At 36.9% G+C, this 24,089-nt stretch overlaps 1 protein-coding gene across 31 annotated transcripts in view; it reads right to left on the bottom strand.

Moving 5' to 3' along the window:
* Positions 1-2,143: 2,143 nt before the first annotated feature.
* The window catches only part of DST (dystonin), a 306,991-nt gene continuing 285,045 nt past the window's right edge, over positions 2,144-24,089 (bottom strand). For 14 of the 31 annotated variants that reach the window (XM_032682530.1, XM_032682527.1, XM_032682526.1 and 11 more), the window contains 15 exons: positions 23,779-23,907; positions 20,422-20,565; positions 19,381-19,569; positions 18,494-18,623; positions 17,538-17,701; positions 17,053-17,215; positions 15,399-15,553; positions 15,159-15,233; positions 14,287-14,304; positions 11,161-11,278; positions 8,775-8,843; positions 7,800-7,999; positions 7,232-7,342; positions 4,573-4,696; positions 2,930-3,195 (listed from right to left, as the gene is read on the bottom strand). In XM_032682530.1, the coding sequence (XP_032538421.1) occupies positions 2,930-3,195; positions 4,573-4,696; positions 7,232-7,342; positions 7,800-7,999; positions 8,775-8,843; positions 11,161-11,278; positions 14,287-14,304; positions 15,159-15,233; positions 15,399-15,553; positions 17,053-17,215; positions 17,538-17,701; positions 18,494-18,623; positions 19,381-19,569; positions 20,422-20,565; positions 23,779-23,907 (2,055 nt within the window). Of the gene's footprint in view, positions 3,196-4,572; positions 4,697-7,231; positions 7,343-7,799; positions 8,000-8,774; positions 8,844-11,160; positions 11,279-14,286; positions 14,305-15,158; positions 15,234-15,398; positions 15,554-17,052; positions 17,216-17,537; positions 17,702-18,493; positions 18,624-19,380; positions 19,570-20,421; positions 20,566-23,778; positions 23,908-24,089 lie in introns of all 31 variants that reach the window. The other 17 variants (XM_032682528.1, XM_032682553.1, XM_032682554.1 and 14 more) reach the window with 7 other exon arrangements.

The raw sequence follows: 24,089 nt of genomic DNA, 5'->3' as shown, positions 1-24,089 counted from the left end.
TGTTAAAAGGAAGGTAATAAAAGGGAGAAAATGCATCTCTGATGACAAGGTTACGTGGAAACTTATGCCGCTGAATAAGGTGGGGATGTGGTTGAGGGACTGATCCTCCCTCTCTCATTTATGCTGGTACCAAAAAAAGAAAGGCTTTTTAAATAGAGGAAGATGGAAATCGAATACCACTTCTTTCTTTACAAAATTAGTTCACTAAAACTGAGCTACCTATCACTTATTGGTAAGCGCACAATATGCCTTTTTCATTAAATTCTGCTAATTCATCCTTGGGTCACAGATGTACAGAGCATCCAGTGTTTATTTTCAGACTTTTGTCAGTACCTTTGTAACACAGGGAACAGAATTTTGGAAAGTCTCTTAGTTTTGGGAGTTCTTAGTGTCAAACTAAAGTAGTTAAATAATTTTTGGAAGAAGTTAATTAAGTAAGGTATAACATCTGGAGACAGATTTAGGGTTTCAACAGATTTCCTAATCCTATTTAATTTACTATTAAATGGATTTCCAATACTGGATGATTCTCTCCATATAATAAATGAACTTCCCCACTTTTCCAGTTCCATCCTCCCCTGTTTTGCAATCACCAGCAAGCCACAGTAATCTACCTCATCCTTAGATTCTTTTAGCTGGATTGGATTTCTCAGTGGCTGGTCACAGCTCTAATATTTTTGTAAAGTTAAAATGTAGCAGTACAAAAAAAAAATCCATAAAGTTGCATAATTAATGAAGCATTATAAATATATTTAAGCTAAGACCACAATATACAAGGTGCTTCAGGTACATGCCAACACTACCTGAAGTGTGGCAGTGTGTGAAGTGGAGTGAGCTGCTCTGTACATTTATGATACAAGGAACTGAACTATGTACATGTTTTTGGCAAAGGAGTTAGATTTGTCATCCCTATGCCCTCCACCATCAGTCTTTTGGTTACAAAATGCACCTAGAATGTCACAGTGGGCACCACCTCTTCCTACGGCCCCTCTCCATGCAAGTGCCTAAATCCTCTCCTTTTCCTTTCTCCTGCTTACAAGTAGAGATGCTTCAGTGACCACCTCTAAATGTAAACAACTACTCAAGGGTGTTGGGGGTTCCAAAAAGTACTGAAGTCATCCTGATCTATTTGAATGTTCTAGGAAGGCAATCACTGGACAAATAGCAGCAACAGAAGTGAAAAATGGAAAGATAAAGCACCACAGCAGACTGACGTGTTAGTAATCACTAAACACATGTGCCAATTCCCAAGACACAGCAGGACCAGTTAGTGATAATTTTCCACAAACCCTTGTTCAACTCTGTGTTGGAGAAAACCCTGACACAAATGGATTTTGATTGATTCAATTATCTTTCAAGTATTATTTTGTTTATCTGTTTCTTATAAACTGATCGTGTGAGTCAACTTGTGAGTCTGCAGTAAGCTCTTGTGACAACTCAGAAAATATCACCTGAGTAATACCGCCACTAAATGTTAGCAGCAAATGCAGCTATCACCAATACCTGCATGGGATCAACTGAGCTACTGTTTCATTGTCAGCATGTTGCAGGACCAACCATAAACCAGTCCTTCCCTAAAATTCCTCTGCTAAATGTATGTCTTTTTCTGATATATGAACAGTCAGGTTTAGACTATTTGGTCTGCATGTTGGCCAAAGTCTATCAGAGTTTTCTCATATTATCAAAGGGCATTTGAAATTTCTAGGGATTCTGTCACTACTTACCACAGCATCTATCCAGCCATGCTACAGCACTCCCATTTGAAACTGCATCTTTCTTCCAATGAAATTGAACTATTAGTCCTGTCAAAGAATCCTTGAATGGCTAACATGTTTCATTGACTAACAGAGCAAGTGAATTACTCTTCATGCCTTTCAGACATGGTATATAAATGACAGAAGTTTAATATGGAGAAAAAAATTGTTGACACACAATAACTACATATAATTTCATGTGATTCGATATGTGCAATTTAAGTGTTTTATTAAAGAAACACAGTAGCTAACCAAAATCTGATTGCTGATAATGGGAAATAACATTAAAGCCTGTGTTCCTATGGTAATTATTGGTTATCTGAAATGGTATATGCCCTAAAATATAACACAGAAAATTACCTTCCTGTGAAATAAGAAATACAATAGAAATAAAGTCAAGGGACATGTTTATTTCGGAGCTTTCTGCAAGCAAAATTGCTTTGATACAAAATGAGTTCAATGATACAGTGCTACCATCCACTCAAGCAAAAGAAAACCTCACATTTACATGAATGCACTTTATATTGATATTCTTACAGAATATATCCAGAATGTGTCTGGCCTCATTGAAAGCAATGGCACAGAAATGCTGCAAGGTATTGGAGTATCATATTATTGGCGAGTGCTTAATTAACTCTGTGAGTTCTCTGAGAAAGGCTGTATAAATAAGGGTACTGTGAATGTGGGTTTGTATTACTTAGTAGTTTTGATGTACATCCTTTAGTGTTTGCTTAGTTAGCTCAAAATGTGTAATTGTGTCTTTTGGCTTTTAGTATTCTCTTTTTCTTTTTTAAAGAAAAATCATGAGGTATCCTTTACTGTTAACTAATAACATAGTGATAGGCCTATTTTATTGAGATTGCAGAGACTTACTGTACATTCAGTACACTGTACATTCGGCAATTATTTTTAGTGTACTTTCTACATGTTACTGTGTACAACTGTTAGTTTACATTAGAACTCTTTCTCTTTCTCACAGGATATGGCAAAACCAAAAACAAATCTGACAAAAATTATACACATAAAATAAGAAGACAAATACACAAATAAGGCCATCTGCAGAATTAAAAATCCACCTCTTGCGATATTTCACAATAATTTCTACATAATATTTTACATCTTATGAACTTAAATACTTAATGCAAAAGGAAAAGACTTTTGTGGAGCCGATCATATTATCTCTTCAAGGACTTGTCCAATTTGCTGGCCAGTGGCCTTCTCTGGGGGGTTGGAATTTTAGAAGGCTTGGCTGATCCTGGCCGAGAACCTGCTCGGGGTGTCGGTCTGCTTGTAGCAGGAACAGTCTCTGACATATCTGAGCACACAGACTGGATTTCTGAAATGTCAAAGTCAGATGCGTCACTGCCTCGGCGGCTACTTGACCTGCTGCCAGCCTTGCTTCCTGCTCGGCTACCAGGTCTGCTTGGAGTTCTTCTGGTTTCTGGAAAGAGAGAAGCTAACCATCAATATTAAAGGTAAGGTTGGAAAAGATGTGCAGGTCTTTCCTAGGTCTTTAACAACCCCAAAAATTCCTTATTGCACAAACTAAACTTTAGACCTCTGCCAGGCAAGTTAAATGATGCTGTATCTCACACTAAACAGAAGGAAATTCAAGATCAAACACTGATACATAGTTGATTTGTCACCAGCACATCTCATTAAAAATGTGTTATCCTGGTTTTCATGACTTACTAGGCATGCACTGTACCTTCACTCAACAGTCAGAGCCTTTTCTTTCCCCTGCCATTTTCTCAGCTATGAACTGAAAAAAAAATTAGTATCTGGCCTCTTCATTCTATCATGATTTCTCAGTATATGCACCTTGGAAATGCAAATTAACATCCCAATTTTTAAATTTTTTTAAAAAAATTTTAAAAAAATCAAACTCACACATTTGAAAGCTGCAACTAAACAAGGGCAGAGTATACATTCTCCCAAACAAAGGGCTGAGTAAATGAGCCCTCAGTAAGCCTGCTAAAGTAAAAGCCTGCCCAGACAACGCGCCATGAAGAAAAAACCACAACAAAGAATCTTAAACAGAAAATCATTAATGTGGTTTTTCAGAATTTTCCAATTACTTATTAAGTATTTTTGATCTTCACAAATCTGGTTCCTTGCATGTGTGAAGAACACTATATTGAAACTGAAATATTAGGTGGCTCATTTTTTAAAATCACCTGTAATTTAAAAGACATGTACTCTTTGATCAGGATTTTCCACTGCTGCTGAGTATGCTTTGCAGAGCCTAAGATGAGAGGAAAAGCCAGTAGAGCTATCTTCTGTTCTAATCATCCATCCTTCTCCCTTATACAGAGCTGCTGTGAGGATCCTGGAAGAGCACAGCTTCACTGCTTTCTATTTTCATATACTGATTTAAAAATCTGTATGGGCTATTCCATTAATAAGGTCACCTACAGCTGCTCCCTGTAGTTCTTTCAAAAGAAATGGACAAGTAATGATTAAGTGAACCCTTTGCTCCATCACAGTTGAGCATAACTTGAATACTGTGAAGAACTGGACCCTTTCTTTTTAAGTAAATGCTTCTTCCCCAGTTCCTCAGGCAGATACATTGGAGATACCATTGTCAAGAAGACTGCAGTTACAAATTTGCACATCCAGAGCTGAGCGTAGCTGCTGTGCAACCATGTGAACGGAGGACTATTACCCTGATTATGTGCACCCTCAGTAATGAGCAGACAGTAGGACTTTCACTCCTTCCCACTCTTCTGACATCTCCATCAAACCCTAATGTGACCCTAAGTATTCAGGTGGAAAACAAACCAAGTGCTAGATCAACCTCTAAAGTCAAGACACTCACCTGCAAACTGAGCTCTGACTCTGGTAGCTGCTGTTGACAGGATGCCACTGTCTTCTCCAGATTGGAAACCCTTCCCTGATAGATATCCTGGCAGCCTAAGCTTACTTCCTTGAATTGGTGTTCCCTATGCAAAGCAAAACACAATAAACAAATGTTGTTTTCAGCTGAAGATAAGGACTGGTCATAGGTGCTACATAGTTTAGAATATGATCATCGTAACATTCACTGTAAATCTGAAATACAGTGGCTCTGGTTTGAGCCACTATGGACATTTTTCATGATGTGAAGTTTTGAATGTTCCTTCAGCAGTTTGTATTTGAAGTAGCCAAATATAAAAGACCAAAAAAAAATTATTTTAAAAGTTTGTTTAAAATTTTGTTTGTATCATAATGCATATAACAAAAGAAAAAAGCTACCTTATAATTAGTCAGGCACATAAGATTAGTTGATGGTACATCTTGAGGTTTTATGTCTGCATAACTTGACTTTCCACCATTCAGACTGTGGTTATAGGTGATGAATACATTTGTTTTGCCTTCAAATTATTTTTATATTTGAAACAAGGCTACCAAATTTCAAAAACCTTTTGCTAAGAAAAAAACCCAAAACAAACAAAAAAATCAACCCCCCAAAAACACAACCAGAAAAAAGGGTATAGGACTAATTAAAAAAGTTTCAGTTGTCATTATCTGTCTTACATTGTCTGCAATTTCTCTACTCTACAGTCTTACCCTGCCTGCTTTCTTTTTTCTGAAATAAAATGAGTCTTGATTTACAATCTGTCCCAAATAAAAAAATTTCTTTCAAAACCACAAGAATTAAATCCTCATATCTCAAAATGCATATAACACACTAAATAAAGTGTATGCAAATTGGAGAAAAACTACAGTATTCACAGTAATTAGCACAAAAATACTAAGTAAATATCCAAAATATAAAACCAGACCGTGAAGTGTGTTCTGTGCCTTTGATCCCCATACCATAGTAAGCAGAATTAGGTACTGAAAACCAAAATCCAGAGGAGTGTGTTGGGAGCTGCCTTGAGCTAAGAACCAAGCAGAGGCCTGGTAGGAGCTTTCCTGGCAGCTGCCAGCTCAGACCACGTCTGGCACAGCTGAACAAAAGAACACTGAGATGTTAGGGAACAGACAATCTGCTGGCTTCAACAGTGGTCACAATGTTAAACTTTCTTTAAAGCCAAGTACAATGCTTGACGTTCAGCTAGACACACCCTGGGTATCTCTCTATTATAAAGACACTGTTTGGGAGGATAAGGAGAAAGGGAACACTTTCTATTACCTCCACTGGAGCTGCTGCACTCTGGGCAAGGCATTGGGGTAGAATCACTGGTGCGAAAAGGAAAACAAGCTCGTTCTTTAGTTTTGCCCTAAGCCCAAATGCATAAAAAATGTAAACTTATAAAATAAATAATGGCTCTCTTGGGCAGAAAATGCTGCAGAATGCCTCAGAAATCCACTGCAACTTACCCCACCCTGACCATTTCATTTATAATCTTAAACTACGGTGGTTTACATAAAAGAAACTGACTGAAACTACTGCTAGTTGTAAGAGCAGATAAGAAATACAGTGCCTCCATTTGAAATCAGGCCAACTGCTTTCCTGTCATTGTAATCCAATGAAAACAACACCTTCCCATGTCTATAAACTCTTTAAAGTACCATCAATTAATCTTTCAATGCAGTTACCAGCTAAGAGATGGAAGAAAATACATGAATATATTAGAAACTGACAACTGACTAAACTCTGTGTTGGTAATCATTCTAAGCAACAGCCCCGTGTGCTTGAAGTGCTGTAAACACAGGCACACCTGCAGTGCTCAAGTAACACACACAGAAGGAGGGAGTGAGAAGTTCATTGTGCATCTTTCAGCAAAGCCATGCTGAGGTTATGTAAACTTCACACCAGAAGGTGTCACAGGAATAGCCATAGGCATCAAAGTGCAGATTTGTGAAAAGCAGATACAAGAGTAGTGGTAGCAAAAGGTTTCCCCTCACTGAGCCCTCCACCTAACTCAGGGCAAGAGTAACTCCCACAAATGACACATACAGCTGCAATCTTTTCACTGACTGTAATGACATTAGAGGAGACACTTTGGCTCCAAGCCCCTTCAAATTTTGGTCACACAGCCTAATTGCCAGCACAGTCCTAACTGCTATACTAGCAATTTCTATGTAAGTCATGCTGGTTTCCTGTTAAGTCATCAAATAGCAATCTCATTAGAGCAACGATTGGTCACTGTTGTTGGAAGCATTTATATATCAAAGTCAGTCTTTTTTGCCACCTTCTTCAAAGTGATTGGGTATTTCTTTATTAGTGGTTTTGCACTAGAGATCACGATTTATTAATCTTGTTCCTGCAGTTCAGGAATATTACAGTACTTTATGAACCCAAAGTAAACAATTTTAGGAAGGAAACATGTAAATTATATTAAAATACCTTTTTTTTTAAAGTACTTTAAAAAAAAGATTTGGGGAAAAAAAAGGGAAGAAATAATTTGACAAAGGTCTAAAATAAAGACAATGCATTAATGTGCACAGGACGTTGCAGCTCTGAAGCACTGAAACTCTAGCGGCTGTTAGTGAAGGGACAGTTTTAGTGAAGGAAGGTCATTAGACTAGAATCTCTGTCCTTACTGTACCTCTGCAGATGACCCTTGATAGTCTGAGGATTCTGATGGCTTAGAAGGAGTTGATGTTTTGCTGTTTGTCAACCATGGTTTACCATAGTTGCGTATTAAATGATGGGGTGTCTGTATGAAACAATGGTAAATCAAAATATGAAGGACAGTAGATGGAAAACAATGTCATGGAGAAGGATACCCAGGCTTTCATAGGGAGATCAAGTCTCATAGTAGAAATAAAAACTAAGCAGAAGGAGTTAATGACAAATGTTCTCAACCAAAGAGATGGTAGAGCTTATGTTTTAAACAAAATGGAGAAGTTTGTTGCTCTTTCAGAGCAATTCCCAAACTGCCAGTTAGCTCATGTGGCACCTTAAATGTGGACTTCTTCTATTCCCATATTGCAAACAAAGAGTAGAGGAAATACATTGAAAAGACTTCTCAGATCCTCCCCAGACTATGAAATAAAATGGAGATACTTCTTCCCTATGAGCTAGGGAAAGCAACAATATTACTTGAGCAAGGAAAAAAACCAAAATCTATACCCCATTTGTTAACTAGTGCAGTTTTGTACGCTTCTCCTTACCTTCGGTGTACTTGTAGCAACTCCCTGTGCGGCAGCTGCCTGGCCAGCTTGACTTGACAGAGAAGTAGATCTGTTGGGAGAAGCACCTCTCGAAGAGGGTCGTGATCTACGGCCCCTTGGTCGGAAAGCTGCCATGCTCTGACTGGCACCATCTGCCAAAATGAATTTTTCACGCAGCTCCACATTTGTCCTCCCTTTAGCTGCAGAGAAAGGTGTTCCATTTAATCAGATAGGAAAATTGTCACAGGCCTGTTTATGGTCATTTTTGCCATGCCAACTCCAACACATTTTAACAATAAATAAAATGCATTATTGTGTAATGCATTTATTTTGGACACAGAAGAGTTATGTGCAGAACTCGCTTATTCTAACACTTTATGCCAGCAGGAATGAACCACTGTCAAAGGAAGTCAGCGTGATAATGGAATGCTCAACGTGCTAAATCTTTGTTAATCAACCAACTATTAATACATAGACACAACCTGATGAGCAGTTTTGCTATCTCTACAGCTATTTATAATAAATAATACTTGCTTGGATGTTCCAGGAGAAATAGCTAAGTACAACTTACAGGAAAGCAGCAAATATATTTATTCAAGACTATGAAGTTATGTAGTTTGGCAACATGCAATGATGAACATAAAACCCAAACTATGATGAGGTAATTGGTGGCTAAGCACTCACACACACATACAAACACACATATGAGAGGATGTTCTGCATGAATAGATGCAAGACATGTTAGCGTTTAACTGTATCAATGTGAATGACAACTGTTTTTGAAACACTCTTCAAGCGTGTCAAAAAATTAGCTTGCAAAGCACCAGCCCATGTAGGAACATGTTAAGCTAAATATGACGGGTGAAGCACATTGTTAAAAGTATATATATATATATATTTCTATCTTAAAAAAATGGGAAGGAAATGAAGAGAGAGAAGAAGAGGAGAAGGAGACAAAGAGAGGGATTTGCCAACCTATAGTAGGCTGAGTGGTAATTGAAGAGTTTGATTCCGAACGTAACATTTTACTCCCGTGATGATGAACTAGAAAAAATGACACAGGACATGGGTCACATTAAAGAAAATCGTTAGCAGGAGAAGAAATCAAGTACAGCAGCTGCATATGCAAGAGACTTGGAGCACCAGGCCAAAAGACAGGACTTGAGCAAAAGCTGTCTCTAAGTGCTCTGAGGCGAGCTCTCAAAGGTTTCCTATGCCAAAAGGAAATAGTGCTTGGACAAACAGCTACAGTCTCAAATATACTTGTGTAACAACAGTATTTATCTGCTGACATAAAGAAGTAATACAAGCCAAAGTGATTTTATGTAAATAGGTGCAATACTTTTAAAGCTGCTTATGACAACAATTCTTTAAAATGTGATTTATCTGAATACATGAGGAGCACTTGGTGGAAATAAGGATTTGCTAGGTGAAGAGGTCAAGGAAAAGTCTGAACCTGCACCACTGGCATTCATGACTAATCTGCATCACTGACTTCAACCAGACTAGGATTAGGTACCAATGTACAACATCCACCATCTGGATGATTTTATAGAGCTTGGTGTTTCTTTAGACCCACTGCTCTGCTCACTTATTTCCAAGAAAAAGGAACAAAGTACTATAGACAATACTGATGATAGTAATAAGGAATTCCAATAAATTAATTAGACAGTTATTAAGTATTATATCTCTCAGCGTCAAGCCAAGAACAAATTGCAACAGTCTACCCCGTCAATAGGCCTGAGAAAAATGTTTGGGATACAACAGAACTAACCAAGTTAACCCTTCAATGAACTCAGATATTTTGAGGTACACTTCATTTTTTACTACCCTGTACTTTTGAGGAATAGGAATAGAAAGCTATAAAGTAAGGATGGCTCTGCAGGCATAAATGATTTTTCCATAGTGCAAAATCAGATGCTAAATTTCAGGTAGATTTGTGGTAACACCAATAAATGTAATATTATTCTTACATTTAATAAACAATATATGCAATAAACTGGAAAGCAAAAGGACTATTTTTAACCCTGCTAAAAAAGTCAGATATGTCATTGTAAAGTTATGACAGTGCTTTCATGATACTATGATGTTATGGGTTTCAATATGATAAGAAGTTTTGCGGGTACCTTTCAAGCCTGTAGACAAAGGTTTTTAGGCCTTAGTGGTACACTGCCAGTCCTTACAAGGGTTCTGTTCATTTTGCATTTAATAGGGGGTTTATGGTAGCTTCTTTTTGGATTTAACACCCTTGACCTAGCATGACAACTGCTACAAATACAAGCTCTCCCCTCTCTCGAGGTCTGTAACAGAAACTTTCCAAAGTAGAAGCTATATGAGATGGCTGACACTGGAGAAAGGTCTACAGAACAGCTGTGTCACTGTCTTCACTAGCTCATTTGCCATTCCTGAACCCTTCTGTGCTGTTCTCACACTATTACAATATTGATTATTACTACATTCTACAGAACTCCTAAGAAGTAAAAATGAAGTAAATTTAATACTGCAAGTTATTAGGATGGTATTACCTAGCTACAGAACATCAGGTCACTCTGAAAATAGTGAACATTACTTTCTGCAATTTTACTACTCTGGCTGCTATTTGACTTGTGTCTCTTCCACTTCCTTCACAAATGGATTCTTTCCTATCTCCAGCTGTTCCTCCAGAACAGTGCCAGACAGCCTACTTTCCCACTACAGAAGTGAGCTTTCCACTGCTGTGTACTGAGAATATAATGCACCTGATACAATGTTCTGGAGTGCACAGTGATAGAGCGCTCCCTGCTTCTCTGGAGCACAGAGTCCTCCAGACCAGAACATTTTCCACTTGCTTTGTATAAGGCTCGGGGCTCTGCAAAGTGGTTCTGGGGAGGATGCCAATGAAAAGAAAGGGGTTACAAAGGTAGAGACTGAAAGACTAGGTGCAGCTACTGGTCAGAGAAGTTTCTTATGGTGGTGGTGGTAGTGTTACTCATCAGTTAAATTGCCTTATTTTGATTTACTGCCTTAAAACTTCTCTCTTGCTAAGAAGGTTTTATTGTAAATTTCTGTGTCCTACTTCTGCCAAGTCATACAAGCAGCTTACATGGCATAAACTCTATCTGGGCTAAGTTCAATTCTTAATTAGACCACTTTAACACTGAAGGAACTGTGCAGAAGACACCACAGCTATTCCAGACATACATTAGTGCAACCAAAGAGGATCTCAACCATGGGATTTAAAGTTTACAAAAACGTGACATTTAGTGAGATGATGTTTACAAGAACTGCATTTTATACAAGTCAATCTCCATCTTGAGACAATGAATGGTGACTGCATTCAAATAATAATAAGCATGTTCATTTTAACAGTTGCGTTACATACCCCGGCAAGGATCATTTTTCACTAAGAACTCATCGAGTGCCATCCAGCCACCTCCAACGCGAACCATGACTGTACTCCTTAAGATACGAACAAGGCGCAGTTGTTGAGAGTCACCAAACTGCAATAAGAATCAAACAATAGTCTGAGGTTCTCAGTCATTCAGATGCAGTTCAGCACTGACAGGTTAAAAATCAGACACTTAAAAAAGTTTATTTTGATATTTAATTATTAGTAAATGCTAAAAAAATCAATTTATTTATGCAGATTATTAAAGCTGTTAAGATTTCAAATCAGATGGCACTGCACTAATCCAAAGAAGATGGCAGAATGTTAAGAAAGAATCTCAAGTTTAATTTTATGCTTGATTCTCAAATGTTTGAGGTCATAAAGGAAGCAAAATTAGTAATACATTATTTAAATGGTTACAGTCTGGTTTTGTGTAAATTAATGAAGACCTATTTGCATTATTTCACTGATAAAATCTTAAGCATACTCTCTTCTGCAACAGTCTTGATTTTTAATGATGTCAGCTGAAAGAAAGGCAGCATCACTTTAAACAATCAGTATGTGGGCTGGAAATTCAATGTGTTATGAGTGTTGCACAGTTCTATGAATTGATTCATTTGTAGGAATATTTTCAGATATAGCACTGACACTGCTCACCTATAGTAAGGTGCATGTGAGGAAAGGAACATTAAATAAGCAATGAATGATTGATAGCTATCATTATTGTCCTTTGTTATAAACTGTTTGTCACTCCCCTGTCTACACATCAAGGTTCCTCACAATTCAGAGACACACAATAACCTGTTTCATACTAAGTTCTGGTATGAGTCCATTTTTCCCTTGGGCTGATGGCCAGGCTTAATGAATATTTTGCTCTTGAAACCTGTGTAACAAAACCTGTACACAGTACCTCCCTTCAAAATTGGATCAAAGACAACATGACCAAAATGTTGACCTCACAATCTCAAGAAAACTAACCAGAATTCAGTATTTTTTAGCCAATGCTACTAAAATATTTTTATACCAGATCATCAGGTCAAGTGCAGTGTACTCTCACGCAAACATGCAGAGCACTCGCTAAAACCAACAGGAGTTGAATGCACCTTTGTAAAACAATCTCTGACCCTTGGAGTAGGCTGGCCATAATTCAACTGTACCTACTTGCTCCAGTGAGGGGACTGAAATGCTTTAAATGCAAACCACACAAACGTGCTCCCTACTTGTTAGATGACTTTAGTTGTTTGGTACTACTTAAGCCAAGAAGAGAGAATAAGTTTAAAGGACTATTACTTTTAGGAACCAAACAAAAGCAAAATTTGCTGCTTAATTCAATAATAAATTGTATTTGCGATAAGTAAGAACATTCACGTGATCATTATTTGTAAAGGTTTTTTAGTAATGGATTCAATATGTGCCAAACAAACAACCATTTTATATACGGAGATCAAAGTTTTTTAAAAATGGCATCTAAATTGATGCTGTTTATTTTCATTGGCTTAATCCTACTGAGAATTTTTTCTAGATTCTGAAGATTAGTATCTTTTTTCTTTTCTTTATTTTTCTTCCCATCCCAGCTTAATTATTCAGTTAGCCTCCATCAGGCAACTATATCAAGGGTCAAATACAATGTCCTTTGGAAACTGCCCACGTAGCTGCTGTTAATTCAGACAGTGGGGCTCCTGGAAAGCAACAGAAGGCATTTCTTCGAATGGTAACTCAGTTAATTTCCTTCTTAAAATAGCCAGGATACCAACTTTCCTTACACAGTATTTAACATTATTTCAAATAATCAGAGCTAAAAGCATAAAGGAGTTTAAGCTACAAAAACTCCTGCTCTTGACAATAGCCATATAACGTCACTGTCACTAGGGAAGCCTCAGCTAACTTCCTGTGGCTGCTTTTTACCATGGTACTGTTCTGCACCAGTAAGAGATGCTCTCAAGAAATGCTGTATGTTTCCCAGATCTGAGAGTACAGATGGCAGATAAGAGGATTAACATAATTTCAAAGTCTTTTAAAAGAGAGACTTGTTCTATATGTGAAAAACATTTTCAATTATTGTTTAGATATATTGCTTGAGGCATGTGGTAAGATTATCCACTGCTCTGTGCTTTCTTCTATACTTCAACAGCCTTTGCAAGTAAATAAGAGTGCGCCCACATTTGCAAAATCTTTAGATTTAAAATGGCTAATGCTGTTAACACTAACATATCCAGAATGTATTACACATATTGTCTTTTTAAAAGCATAAGATACTAATGGTATCTAGTTTGCATAAGGTATTTCCATTCTCACCAGGCAAATATGATTTAGCACTTTTGGAGGCTGTGTATCAGTATGTACCACAGGAATAAGTAAGGACTGGTTAGCATTTCCTCCCTGTACGGCTTCGGTATGACTCACCAGTGACCCAGCTGACACAAAGTATGTTTAAACACAGCTCCAGTACATTACAGACTTGCCATAGCTCTTTGAAAACACTTTGGGAGAGGGAGTAGTCTAAACTGGAACAGCAAGTTTATTTTGCCTATTTCCAAAATACGTATTTAATGATTCTGTGTTACTACACCAAATACCACAAATCAGCCAGGTTCTTAACCAGTCTGCTTGATTCTACCTTTTTTTTTTTTTGCAAAGATGAAAGTATTTTTTATGTAATTTGCAATAAATAAGTGATATGACTCTGGGATCTGTTTACCACAATTAGCCTTTAATCTAATGGCCTAAAAAAAGATATTACAGAATTTTGAAGGATTCCACTATAAAGATGAAAACTGATTAGATAATAGTAATCCCTATAATTACAGTTTAAATGCTCAAGATTTTTTGCTCTGGGAATTGCTGCTGACCATTATCTGGTTCCTTTAAAAGTAATCTCCTTAATGAGAAAAATTGCCAAAGAAAGCAGGTGAGGGATTGTAGAGGAGGGATCCTGAGACAAGGAACGCTCCATAGCATTTAAAGAAATACCACAGCTGACCAGCAATGAATTAGCTGAAGATGAATGGATGGCAAGTAGACTGACCATTGCAAGCTTAAATCACTATGCGTTAGAAAAAAAAAGAAAAAAAAAAAGGGGGAAAAAAAAGAAACTTCATAACACATTCCACTGGTTTATACCTGATTTCCCAGGAAGAACTGATAAGAAATGAAAAATGGAAGAAAGACACGATTAGTTTACAGGAAATTCTCTACATGACTCTAGAACACATGCAAACTAACACATTAGACACTCTAAATAAAGTATCTACTTGAGGGATGAGCAGGTAGCTAGCCATCCAGAGACTGAATATGGAAAATATTCAAGGCCTCTGTTTCCTTCCCATTGCTGTTTCTGTGGTCTTTTAAAACAATCTACAAGTATCTATTAATCTCTCTTAGCTGAATATCACATATTCCACTTGAAATTGTTCTGGTTTTTGGATCCAGGGGTAGGAGATCTTTTTCCACTATGTGATATTTATTTTTCGTTACTAAAATCGTTCTGCAGATATCTAACACTTTGCCTAACCTTCAGAAGTATGTGTGTTCCAATAAAATGACAAGAGAGGGTAAAAGTGATTGAATACACTTTGGTAAAACATTTTTTAAGTACAACACAATACCACAAGAAAACAACAATCACTGTTTCCATTAAATTAATGGAAAATCAGCTACAGTTTAAACACTTTGGGCATCCAGGGAAAAAGACTGGCTTCTAAGGAGATACTGTTTGTATGTATTTATGTGTGTGTGTTATATGCATGCAGTTAGCTTTTAAAAATTCCTTATAATTAAAAACAGCTTCAGTAGTTTCAGCAAAAATAAATACAAGCAGCAGCATTTTTCCATATTTTTAATCTATATGTTCTAATAAGAAAAAAACATAAAATGTTTTAAAGAAAAGATATAATTGCCATAAAAGATTCCTGTAAATCAATATAGCTTAATTCCTTGCATAAACCATGTCATATGAAGAACACTGAAAGAACTGATGTCCTTAAAAGACTTACCCTGTACTTATTATCCCCAATCTGTTCCACTTGAAACCGTTTTGCACATTTACATTTCGCTACCTGCCTTGTAACCTGCAAAAAACCACAACTGGATAATTACTTTACTGTAAATATCACATTTCTAAAGACTTGTGTACCTAGTAATCTTCAAATTATATAGGAGTGAAAGTAAAATGAATTATTAAAGAATGTGACCCCCGTAGAACAGAATGCAACCTCAGAAAGCAGAAAATATACCTCATCTTCAATTTTGTCAGCATCTGTGAGGGGCTTGTATGCATCCTTATTTGGATGAAGAGCTGCTACAAATTCATAATAGTCAATATATCCATCACCATCTCTATCAAAAATGTCTGCAACAGCACTCATTTCAAGTCGGCTTGTTGGGAACTCTGCAAGACAAAGACAACAACAAAAGCTAAATTTTTTGGCTTTTCAAACCCATTACAATGAAAGGTTTTATTACAAATATTAAAAGGTTATTAGGCATTTGGTGACAGATAATGTCTATCAAAAAAACCAACGACATTCAAAAGAGTGAAGGAATCTTTCTGAAAAAAAAAAAACAATCTGGATCTCCAGCGTTACCTGGGTACTGAATTAAAACGAGTATCATAGTGTGGTTTGAAGATAGACACAGAAGTGAGGGCACAGATTAAACTGTAAGGTATATGTTGGGGGTTTTTTTTAACATTTTGATCTTCAAAGTGCATAAAATACCACAAATTAACAAGACAAATTATTAGTGAGGACAGGTCAAGCAAGCATTTCACTGCTAATTAAATCTGAAATGCCAGGCCTTCCCAATGCAGATCCATGCATGGTGTTTTGTGAAATCCTTCTTTAGATGAAGTTCACTGCAGCAAAATATTAACCCTCACATAGATTCTCAATGAAATGGTGAAAGGAAATTTCAAGGTGATGAACAGTGATTACATCATGAGGGTTTAGCAGTCATAACAAATTGATACCAAGTTAAATGGGTAAGCTATTTAACCTCTCGGTGATACGAGGTTTTTTTCCATGAGTTTCAGTCACTTCATGCAAAACAGCAATGTCCATGGAATTGCATTTCCTAAAGCTGGGGGAAAATATATAGACTACAATATCCTCCTACTGACTAACTGTGAGATGCTAAAAGCAGCCCAATTCCCAGTCTTTTACTGTTCAAAGCAAAAGTGTCCATGACTTGAAGATAAAGGATTATTTTAAGAAGTAGGACCTTATCTGTTATGAGCCTGTTGCTAAAAGGAAACATAATCACATACAGACATGATGTGGAAGACTTATGTTACCACCAGCTGTGCATAACTAATGCATACCAATCCATCAGGAAAGCTAGGAAAAGTCCCTTCCTAGTTTGATTGCTTGGCATTTTGACCCTTATTATATAGGTATATGAATATAGTCATGGTTTATGGAAACACTGGTTTCAAAAATTACATGGTTTCCTTCTATAATAGAAATTATCCAATGCAAGTTCTTTGATAAAAACCATATGATCATATGATCTGATTCTGAAAATCATCTGTAGGTTCATTTTACTACTATGGTACGTTTTACCATTATGAGTAATGGATGAAAAGTAATTGTTGAAGTAGCTACTGTACTGTAGGAATAACAATCCAAGTCCAGTAAGCCAGCAAACTGCTAGCTAGACAATAATATAAATCTGTCATTTGTAACCTGATTCCCAATGTAAAAGAACTAGAAAGAGTTTCTAGAATCAAGAAATATTTTCAAGTAAAATAATTATAAAGTAATAATAATTAATAAATTCAAAAGGGAAATCTGCAACCTTCTAACACAATAAACCTTTTAGTGTACATTATATAGACAATAAGACTTCATGAGGTGTTTGTTCCAAATTCAACATAATTTTAAAACTTACTTGAAGAAAGAATTCCATCGATAAATTCCTGTCTTGTAATCTTTCCATCTTGATCTTTATCAATCCTCCTAAAGAAGTCCATCACACGAGACTTCTTATGGTTCATCCATCGCATGTATTTTTTCCTCCAAATATCAAAATCAAAGTTGGCAAATTCTCTCAGCTTAATAAAAAACAGAAAGAATTTTTTTTCAGCTGAAATCCATCAGTCTAAAACATCAACGAGATAGAAACCATCTGCGTTTTGTTGAATAACTAGTTCTTTGAGGACCTACATAAACATTTTAAATCTCTTAACTCTCCTCATTTAAAATGATGACAGCCTTTAAAGTACACTACAGCACATGTATCACAGTGTTTTCAGTTAGCTGTGTCATACAATATAACACAACAAATATGGAAGTTGTTTACAGTATTGACAATTTAACCCAGGGTAAAGAATATTACGCAAAATTTATGTATATTCTGTACAGTCCTTTTCTGACCTCTTCAAGTCTGTCCAAAGCATCATTAAGTTTTCTTCTCCTTTCCAAGGCCAGAAGCCAAACCTGCTGCCATTTGCTGACTAAAAGGTTTACCCGTGGATTCTTGGTTTCGATTTGTGCCTGAGTTGCTGATGGATACATGCCTGGTGTCGGGGAACGCTTCCCTGTTAACACATGATAAAATGCATAAGTCTCACACAGTTCCAACAAAACAAACATTCACGTGAAGGCTACTTGACCCTCCTAAAATTACTCCTTCCTGTCCCAAATAAGGAGATAATATCCCGATATGTAATGGGATTTTTTTCTTTTTTTTTTTTTTTTCACCATTTTTGGGGAATGATCAAATGGCGGTTACAGTTGCTTTTGTCTAGCCAGAAGCAGCTAGTAGTGGCTCCACTGCATGGGTTAAATTAAATCTTTGTGAATCTCTCAGAGTTGCAAAGTAAACAATCTGATTTTAGAAGCAGGTTCCATGTATGGGTAAGTATAAAACACAATGGGTAAGTATATCTAAAAATACAAAAAGCAATTTCCTCACTTGATTCACTTTCCATTCAACTTCACTAAATACACATCTTATTGGATTCATATAATTCCATAGACAGAGCACAATTTTGGCACTAAATCTTTATGGGAAGTTGTTTGCACTTTCAGGTAACAGTAGGTTTGCAAAGACTCAATATGTACTTGCTCTTGGAAGTTTAATAGCACATGAAAGGCTGCACACTTTAAAAACAGGTATTGATGAAGATTAGAACAAAATTTAAAAATACATGTCTGCCATGAGAAATTTCCTCACAATGAAAAATGAGAGATAATTAGAAAATCAGCGAAGAGAATTTCACCCTGTTTCATTCAAAGCTAATCAAACTTATTAGATTATTAGCAATCTGTAAACTTTATAGATAAAGAAACGGTACGTGTAACCCTCCCCAAAATACATCATTACTTACTGCCTGCTCTCCCCTTATCAAGGACAGGAATATGAGATTGTACTGGCGTGGGTTCAAGTGCTTTTCTTTTATGGGTCTTTGTAACTTTATCCACATCAGGTTGTTTTCTGGTCATTTCCTCCATGAATGTCTACAATCAGATACAGGTGATATTAATTAACAATACACAAAACTAACTACAGGAATGAAAAACATATAAAAAAGCTAAACAACAAAGTTATAAAGAAAGGCACAGAAAGATACTTATAATGCTAAACTCACAAAATAGACACAGTTAAAGGTTTTGTAGACAAGAAAAATAGGCAGTATAAGCTTTTAAAACTACTACGCCCTGGCTGCTAAAGGAAGCCTAAATCCAAAAACAAGCCTGTCAAACTCCTTTATTAAATGTATATGGTGAGGTGCTATACAACAATATTTTGCCTCTGAGTACTTGCTGTTCAGACTGCAGTTCAGAGAAGTGACACAGCTCTGGTGTGTAAGCTGGGGTAAATCTGTGAGCATTCACTGCACCAGCAGCTCCCTCTGGTACTTCATAAACAAGATTTTGAAACCCAATCAGTGAAGCCACACTGCAACACTAGTTCTAAGGTGGCAGCAATGTAATATATTTCATGTGGGTTTTCTTTTATTCTTATTATTATCCTTCTTCCTCTGGGGAACTGTAGGTTTGCTTTTAGAACAATGCGACACTAAATTTTTGATTGGTTGTTTTTTTTATCTCTGTATTGAATAAACTACAAGCACATCGTACACATACAAAACACATGACCGAGTATCTGAAAAGGAATTCAATTATGAGAAAAAATAGTTAAGGAAATTCACACCTGATTAAGAATCCCAGCTGAGATGTGAGCACCACTTAAGCGACACTTAACATTCCTTACCTGATGTTCAGCTATAAGCGCTTTAACTTCCTCAATCTCCTGGGGGATAACCTCTTTATCTTTTTCAGTTAGTGTGGTCTCTGCCCACTGCAACCAGGACAGCAAGGCTTCCAGCAATTCCTGGTTAGCAATAAGTCCAGCCAGGGCTCCTGCCAGTCTCTGTTGATGTTGTTTAGCCCATGCTACAACCTTGATAAAGGAACCAATGTGTGAGTAGGTGCACATATGAAATTCTTCACAATGTATTTAAAATTGCTCTATTGACTGTAAACCCAGAGCTACCTCTTAGGCCTATTGATGTTTGAACATCAAAGGTGTTAAATGTAGGGGCTGATCACTAAAAGTAGCTAGGTAACTAGAATTTCTAGTTCAACACACTTTTTCCACAGATATTCAGGATTAGGTGCTGTTAAACACAGTAACTAGCACTTTCAGGCAACATATTAAGAATTATAACAGACAATATGTGTAAGTTTCTGAATCACACAGGATTTGGCATCCATCTTCCTCCTGGGCATTCTTAAAGCCATACTTCACTAACACCAGTATTTTGTTTTTCTTTAAACTTAATATAAAACAGAAAATACCACCTTAACAGTTGAGGGTGGTACACACTCTGCAACCTACCTGCAGCCACTTCAATAATTTGAAAATCTCTAGATTAAGAATACGTTGGACAGAAATCCTCTCTGATGCAATCAGAAAATCCTTCACATTTGCCCTGTATTTTCTGTCCTTTGTAACTTTTAAGCTTACAACTAGAAACTGTTGGCTTTCCTCACTTGGGAAGTGTCAGACAGTATTTCCTTTAATACATACAAACAAGGAATCTTGGCCATCTGCTTTAGTTCTTAAAGCCCTGCAAGTTTTGAAATAAAACCTAGGGAAACATGGTATTAACATCCATCCCCATAGGTATTTTAAATGTTTAGTTCTCAACAGCTGGATCTTTTCCTCCCAGTGTAACTACCATATTAGTTGTCAGCTATGTTCCAATCAAAGATAGACTGCTGCAATGAAGATGGTTTGACATATACTGACCTCTTCAAACCTGGCTCTGATGATTGTTATCCAGTGCTTAATGGTGGTGATGGAGTCTGGGTGGCAGATAGCCAGAATAGCTTCTCCCATACCTGTTGCTTTATTCAGTTCTGCCTTTTTCTCTTCCAATTTCTTCATAAATTCCTAAAGCAGAGGTAATAATTTCAATTAGATGCTGAAAAAATTTGCAAGAGAAATTCGAGTGCATAATCTGGACGGTCAACGAGCCTCTTGATTGCTCAAAAACATTCAGCTTGCAAAAGGCAAGTTTAATTTGCATGAGAAAAACTTAAAATGTTTAAAAAGCCTGTTCCACAGAAAGTACTAAACACAGCTCTAAAACCTTTATCCCAGCTTGCCACTCCTTAAAAGCCTACCACTCTCAAAATACTTGGAAGACACATACCCTTATTAAAAAAAAACAAAGGAAAATCACAGCATTTAGAAATGCTGTAAACGAACTATATGATGGTTAGAATCACTACCAGCAACATTTCAATGACTTGGTTTGTCAGTTACAGAAATTCTTCATAATAAACTATCAACCTCCTAGCAGAGGCTGGAAATGCCCAACTATAATTACACGCTCAGACAAGATGACAGAGGAGTTCAGGAGCAGCTATACTAAACTAACACAAATGTGAAAACTCAGCAGCTGAGGGGGAGAGACACAGCAAGAACAGAGACAGCTAATTAACCATCTGTTTTCAGAGGCACTGCCATGTGGGAAAAATCTTGTAAAAGCAAAAGGATGTTTACAGTTTTAGGCATCCAAGCTCATAGCCATTGTTATTCCTATGATGGCAGGACCACAAATGGGTGCAGGGGGGAACCAACAGGAAAAAAACTGACGGAGGACTTTTGCCATCCTTTCTATAGCTTGCATTGCTTTCGCCATCCTTTCTATAGCTTGCATTGCTTTCTATTTTTTTTCCTTTTTTTTTTTTCCCCCCCAGTTAGTTATTTTTACTACAATGGTTTTACTATTCTGCCTAAATGTTCTCTTAGTGAGAACCCTTAACTGGAACTGCCAACATCTCTCAGCGTCTAGTTGAATTTTTTTGAGCCAAGTCAGATCCTAGAAAATTCAAAATCACCAAAACATTGTAAAAATAGATTCTTCAACAGGTCATAATGACATTATTCTGTACCTTAACAAAGTATGAAATTATTATGAAATAAAAGTGTAAAAGACAGTCTCTTCAACTTTGTTCTAGAGGGCTGGAATATGTAGGCTCCATATTTAAAGAGATTTGTTAACTGATTTTGATTTAAGCTTAAATTATTGTCAGAGTTTAAGACCCAATCATAACAGCAAACCTCCTCTCATAAAAATGTGAGTCCTTAGAATATTTCAGTTCAACATAGTTTTGGAAAAGTTGAAGTGGGTTTTAATGAGATTACCAAAATAAGCCGAGGCCAGGAGGAGAATGAGCAACTACATTGTTTCCCCTGCCCAGCTATACTAGAATATCTCAAAAATTAAATCTGTGATGCATTACATACAGCGTATTAAGCTTTCCCTCAGTAAGGGATGAACTCAGTAAGGGATGAACTCAATTGTGTTGAGCTCTGTGGCAATCCAGTGATACAGACACATTAACAAGAGAGGAGATGGGATGCGTCTCATTCAGCAGTGCAGTGTATTAATCCACTATAGATCTCAGTCCCCAGAGAGGAGGACAAGTGACAGAAATCTCTGGCTGAGTAGAATTCACTAAATCATGTGCATTATTCAAGAAAATAAAATCAGAAATAGGCAAAGATGGACCATTTGGATAAAATATTGTTGAGAAGAAACCTTTCAACACACAACTGAACACAAATGCAGCAAAACTATTTTACAAGAACCACAGTGACAAAAGGAATATATATTTCATATTCACGTAAATAATTTCAATAATGTATTTTTATATAAATATTGCAGCATTATAATACATAATGGTATATGGTGTAAAAGGAATACATATTCCTTCTTCCCTGATTTTCTGTTTTTTCTTCTTGAAAGCTAATGTTATAAGCTTAAAAAGAGAGATCACTTATTCAAGGAAGACTGAGTGAGTGGTAAAGCAGTAGTGCCATAATCTTTCTTAGCTTAACAATTTCTCTATTTCTTTCTATTCTTTAGCCTTTTAGAAGAAAATGTGTTTGGGAGAACCTCTTACAAAGCCTACTAAAAAAATTTAAGTACAGTACAGCCACATCTAACACTGAGGCTGGTTGTGTTGTGCTAGCAATCATCCTTCCCAGCTGGACAGGGTTTCTCAGAGACAAACTCTGCTTTGCTTTGAGGTTCGAAGTTATGCTTCAGCTTTGGCAGCACAATTTGGAACTTTAGTACAGAACTGTTTTGCTAATCCATCTACAGTGCAGAAGAAGAAATTTAAGATTTTTTTTTCTAATTATTTCAGTGGACCTAAGATTTCACTCCATTCTTTTCTCTGTATTTAGAAGATCAAAAAATCAATTAAAACGGAATGGTGAACCACATGTGGACGACAGGCAGCTAAAGACAAATTTCAGTGCATCAGAGAGATTAGGTTGCTACTGCCAACATTAGTCATACATTTGATGCATACATACATATATTCCCCAGCTAATGAATAGTACCCAGTTTCCAGGGCCCTAAATTAAAACTGACAACTTTTTCAAAATATTGCATACTAAGTACATTGAAAACTCCTCTTGGAACTGTTACTACTGCACTTACAACAAGTTTTGCATGGGCTTAAATGTGGGTGTTTGTAGCCTCTTGCTTGGAGAGTGAAAATATGACCTCTCCTCTCTTTAGTTAGGCATTTTCCCATTTCATTACTGCAAAGTTAGTTTGATGGCCCACAATGTACTTTCTTCAGTACTTATGCCACTGCAGTATTTCAGTACCTAATGCTTATGAAGTATGACAGCACGCTGTTTCACCATGAGAAAAGGTTAATGGATGATAACATCATTCCGCTGACATTTACAAATGACCTCGAAAGAAAAGTATACGCCGTTTTGATCAATGGTGCTAAGACGACAGATATACTTTTGCTACTGTAGCCATCTGTGTTGTAATTGCAGGCACCATATACTGCACAGAGGGGTCTGAATCTGTCTCTAAATGTTTACAGTAACTTTCTAAAGGCCCATTATTTCCTCAGTAAGCCAAGATGACTCAAACAAGAGCCCAAAACCAGTATGGACATTAAACTATCAACTACATTAAATTTCTAGATTCTCTTTTATAGAAAGAGTTTCAAAAACCAACACTGGATGCTGGATATAACTACATGGGACAGACTGCCTCCTTTCTTCTATTTTACCCTCTATCAGACCAATTAGAATGAAGAGGATCCTCTTCATTTTCTTGCTTACCCTGTGCTGCTCTATCAGCGTACGCAAGGCCTCTTCATCATCTGGAAGGATGCCATGGAAACGAAGAGCCTGCTCTGCCTCTGCCAGCCACTCCAAAAGGACATGAACAACAGAGTGGAATTCTTCTGCCTGTTAAAATACAAAAAGTCATGGTCACTCATGAGGGGATCTGACAGACACGCTGCAGCTTACACAAGGAGACTGAGCCCACATTTAGAATCATTAATCACACAGCAGTACTGGCACATTATCTTTCCATTAAAAAGTCAATGATATACAGTACTACATTTTCATAACTGTAAAAATAGCTC

This window comes from Chiroxiphia lanceolata, chromosome 3, assembly GCF_009829145.1.
Source record: "Chiroxiphia lanceolata isolate bChiLan1 chromosome 3, bChiLan1.pri, whole genome shotgun sequence".
Lineage (NCBI taxonomy): Eukaryota > Metazoa > Chordata > Aves > Passeriformes > Pipridae > Chiroxiphia > Chiroxiphia lanceolata.
This window is presented reverse-complemented; position numbering and strand designations above follow the sequence as displayed.